The sequence below is a fragment of the Canis lupus genome, chromosome 23 (genome assembly GCF_048164855.1).
Source record: "Canis lupus baileyi chromosome 23, mCanLup2.hap1, whole genome shotgun sequence".
In the NCBI taxonomy this organism is placed as follows: domain Eukaryota; kingdom Metazoa; phylum Chordata; class Mammalia; order Carnivora; family Canidae; genus Canis; species Canis lupus.
This window is the reverse complement of record NC_132860.1, coordinates 23231921-23236894: the sequence shown is the minus strand read 5'-3', so window position 1 is coordinate 23236894 and position 4974 is coordinate 23231921. Positions and strand designations below refer to the sequence as shown.

The following is a 4974-nucleotide window of genomic DNA, read 5'->3' as shown; positions in this document are numbered from 1 at the left end:
TGCATGAAATAATAGTGTAATTTTATAGTTCTGGGGATTAAATATATGAAATTATTTTTGCTGGGCTAAAATCAATGTATCTGCAGGTCAAGTTCTTTCTGGAAGCTGAAGAACAGTCCATTGTCTTCCCTTTTTCAGTTACTAGGAGGTATCTGCATTCCTTGGCACATGGACTCAGTACTCTATCTTTAAAACCATCAGTATACTGTCTTCTCTCCTCTCTGACCTCCTGCCTCCTTCTAACATAAGGCCCACTCTGAAAATTCAGGATGACCTTCCCATTTTAAGATCCTAAACTGAAACATATCTAAAAAGTTCCTTTAGGCCTGTAAAATAATATTTTCATTCTCACATTAATATGTCAAGATATTTGGTGGGCCAATTTCAGCCTACCACAGGAGGAAGAAAGACATAAAAATGAGGTTAAAAATTTAATTGACAAGTGCCTAGGTGGCTCAATCAGTTAAGCATCCAACTCTTGGTTTTGGCACAAGTCATGATCTCAGAGTCATGGGATAGAGCCCCACATCAGCCTCTGCACTCAGTGTGGAGTCTGTTTAAAGATTCATTCCCTCTGTCCCTTCCCCCACTTATGCTCTCTTTCTCTCTCTCAAATTAATAAATTTAAAAAATGTTGAAACAGCAGAAGATAGGAAAAAATAAATTTTGTGCAGCCATGTGAGAATTGAAGTCAAGGGATGAAATGAGAGTCTCATATAAATAAGGATAGCAAGTATGATGAAATTACTCCAGAAGGTCTTATGCAGAGAATTCTAGGAACCTCTTCAATCCTATTAATAGTAATGTGTAAATAAAACAAGTGGCACAATGACCCAGAGGAATGGAACCTCAGGAACTCCTTTTTATCTTGTGAAGAACAGAGGAATGTTTACATCAGTGAAAATAAATATATTCAAATAACATGTAACTATATGAGTACATCTCTAAAACATATAAAAATTAGTGATTTTTCTGAAAATCATTAAAAACAGCGCTATAAAGTACATGTAGGTTTATTACATATGCTTATGTATGTGCTTATTATATACACATACATGCACAGACATTAAATATAATAAAACATGGAATAGGAAGATCAACAACAGACTCAAATTGTGTGATTACTTTAGGGTATTGAGTTTGACATCTATGATTCAGCAAGATACAAAAAACAATCTTTGCCTTTATTGTGATTTAGTTAAATTTTTTTAAATTTCTTACTCAATTGAGGCAAAGTATTCAATAAAACCAAGTAGAAATTGTGTGACATCTGTATGTTTGTTGTATTACTTTTTGCATCTTTTTCATGCTTGAAGTATTTCATCATCATCATCATCATCATCATCATCATCATCATCATCGTCATCTAAACAAAAGGGGAAAAAAGGAATGGGGTGGAGGGCAAAACTGAGCATCTCAGATAGTATTAAAAGAAATGCATTCAGCGATGGAGATAGTTTGAGCTTCTTTGAATAAAGGAGATAATATTCTTTCTTTAATATTGGAAGGATTTAATGGCACATCTAGGTAGATATGTATATCTAGATAGATGGCATATCTGGATTCTTTTATGTATGTGAAAGGAAAGAAAGGGTCTGATGTGAAGTATAAATGGCTGGGAGAAAGGAAAACATTTGCAGCTGCAACTGTGGGTCATGAAAAACACCACCAAGTATTTCAAAAATATACATCCAGACAATGAAAAATCAAATGAATCGAAGATCATTAATTTGTAGTCACTACATGAAAAATCTAACGTTATTCTTAGGGAGAACTCAAAAACACAAATGTAAGAGTAGAAAATATATATAAGTTGATTCTAAAGTTGTTTATAACTGCAAAGTATAAAAAAACAGAAATAATGAATACTAATGGAGTTTTTCCTAGAGTGTGTGTGTTCCATACTGAATATGAAAGATGATGGTATAAAAATGGTTGTCATGGAATTAGAGAAAGAGAGGGTTTGATGGGATGAGCATTGGGTGTTATACTATATGTTGGCAAATCAAACTCCAATAAAAAAATATACACAAAAAAAAAAAGAAAAAAGAAAGAAAGAAAGAGAGGGTTTGTGGGATTTGGGACTAAAGATCTCAGTCACTCAGATGCTGTGAAAGCAAGGAGTGAACATATTTGAAAGATAGAATATGAAATTACAGATTGACAATACTGGAATTAAACATTATACTTTTTTCCAAATAATGATGATTTTTAGAGTCTGGCAAGAAAAATGTTGGTTTATCCAATTTAGGTAGAGTTTGTTGGTAGTATAAATTTCATGGTTTTATACTTTTTTTTTCAATAGCAATATTAGGCATTCACTTGTTTCTTTCTTGTTATTCCCTACTTCCAACAATAATGTCATCTAGAAAACAAAGCACTATGAAGGCAAGAACTTTGTTTAATTCATAATATATCTCTAGCTCCTCAAAAGGTCAAAGATAGAGTTGGTATTCACTAAGAAGTTATCACCGAAAAGGTGATGTATCCATAAATAATAGCAAGTAATTTATTCACTCTGTCCATGATGAACTATCAGGCTACAAACTTCTCTGACTAAAATATATCAACAATTTGGATTAAGAAATAATGAGAATAGTTTATTATTTCAGATTTTCAATTTCCTGAATAATTTTTATTGTTCAATGTGCATTTGTGCAAATCAGAGAATAGAAATAGTTTTAAAGGATACCTTACCCAATATTCCATATAATTTAGAAAAGTCGGTCAAACATAATTTTTGCGGATATTTGGAATACCAGCAAGCTCTTTGTTTTGCGAAACATTCTTTCTCTGTGAGGAGAGTGCTCATTCATGTTATAAATGTGACTTGGGATTCTGGTTCTTTTTTGATGAAAACTTTCAGAATTTTATCTCGTATCTGTTTGGTTTTCGCCACATACACAATGGGGTTCATTACAGGAGGAATGAGAAAATGCATGTTAGCCATGGTCACGTAGATATGTGAGGGAAGTTTTGGGCCAAAGCGGTGCAGAATAGATAGGCATATCATGGGTGTGAAGAAGAGAATCACAGCACAGATGTGGGAAATACAGGTGTTGAGAGCCTTGAGGCGGCCACCAGAGGATGCAATGCTCAGGACAGTTTTCAGTATCAGGATGTATGAAAAGAGAATGAGGAGAAAATCAAGTCCCATCGTGGATAATACCACAAACAGTCCAAAGATGCTATTGATCCTGGTGTTGGAGCAAGAGAGCTTTATAATATCGGGGTGCAGGCAGTAGGAATGAGATAGTACATTGGAATGACAGAAGCACAGCCTTCGCAAAAGGATGGGGAGAGGCACCTGTACAGTCAAGGTTCGCACTACAATGGCCAAACCTATCCTGGAAATAGCGCTGCTGGTGAGAATGGAAGAATAGCGCAATGGATGAGAAATGGCCACATACCGGTCAAAGGCCATTGCCAGTATAATAGCTGACTCAAAATCCTGGAAGGTATGAATAAAAAACATTTGGGTGAAGCAGGCAGAGAAGGTGAGCTCTCGAGTATCCAGCCAGAAGATCCTCAGCATTGTGGGGAAAGTGAAGAGGGACAGACCCAGGTCAGACACTGCTAGCATGGCCAGGAAGAGGTACATAGGCACATGGAGGGTCCGTTCCCTGCAAATAACTGTCAGAATGGTCACATTGCCCACCAAGGTAATGAAGAACATGGTGGAGAAGGGTATAGAGATCCAGATGTGCACAGCTTCCAGTCCAGGTATGCCTGTCACCAGAAAGGTGGAGAAAACGGCTTTGGTACTATTGATGGACAACATGATGCCAGAGCTGCATACCTTTCCTAAAATGAAATTCATTGTCTCATTCACAGGTGTTAAAATTTGACTCAAGCATTTGGCAACTCATATTACCTTTTATTTCAAACTGACTGACCCTGATTTATATCTATTATGAGTTTAAAAACTTTTCCCAATGCAGAACATCTGAGCCTCTAGATTAAAAAACAAGACCTGCTTTTTTTTTTAAATCAAATCCCCCAGATATTATGGTTTTTTAAAGGAAAAATAATGAAAAAACATACTCTTGATACTTACTTTATCTAAGTCCTTTAATTAGTATGATAATTTTTAAAACAAAAAATCCAAAACGTATAATGTGCTTCAAATAAATTTCCTTTAGAAATCCTTACATATGCATACCTGTTATTGTGGTTTTTTTTTTATTGGAGTTCAATTTGCCAACATATAGAATAACACCCAGTGCTCATCCCATCAAGTGCCCCCTCAGTGCCCATCACTCAGTCACCTCCACCCCCAGCCCACCTCCCCTTCCACCACCCCTAGTTCCTTTCCCAGAGTTAGGAGTCTCTCATGTTCTGTCTCACTTTCTGATATTTCCCACTCATTTTCTCTCCTTTCCCCTTTATTCCCTTTCACTATTTTTTATATTCCCCAAATGAATGAGACCATATAATGTTTGTCCTTCTCTGATTGACTTACTTCACTCAGCATAGTACCCTCCAGTTCCATCCACGTCGAAGCAAATGGTGGGTATTTGTCGTTTCTAATGGCTGAGTAATATTCCATTGTATACATAGACCACCTCTTCTTTATCCATTCATCTTTCGATGGACACCGAGGCTCCTTCCACAGTTTGTGGACATTGCTGCTATAAACATCGGGGTGCAGGTGTCCCGGTGTTTCACTGCATCTGTATCTTTGGGGTAAATCCCCAGCAGTGCAATTACTGGGTCATAGGGCAGATCTATTTTTAACTCTTTGAGGAACCCCACACAGTTTTCCAGAGGGGCTGCACCAGTTCACAGTCCCGCCAACAGTGTAAGAGGGTTCCCTTTTCTCCGCATCCTCTCCAACATTTGTTGTTTCCCGCCTGGTTAATTTTCCCCGTTCTCACTAGTGTGAGGTGGTATCTCATTGTGGTTTTGATTTGTATTTCCCTGATGGCCAGTGATGGGGAGCATTTTCTCATGTGCTTGTCTATGGCCATGTCT

The 4974-nt window shown here is 37.0% G+C and overlaps 1 protein-coding gene across 1 annotated transcript; it reads right to left on the bottom strand.

The window, feature by feature from the left end:
- Positions 1-2812: 2812 nt before the first annotated feature.
- On the bottom strand, positions 2813-3781 carry LOC140615511 (olfactory receptor 51G2-like). The gene has a single exon (XM_072795374.1). It carries the CDS (start codon positions 3779-3781, stop codon positions 2813-2815), a length of 969 nt encoding a protein of 322 aa, XP_072651475.1.
- Between the last annotated feature and the right edge of the window lie 1193 nt (positions 3782-4974).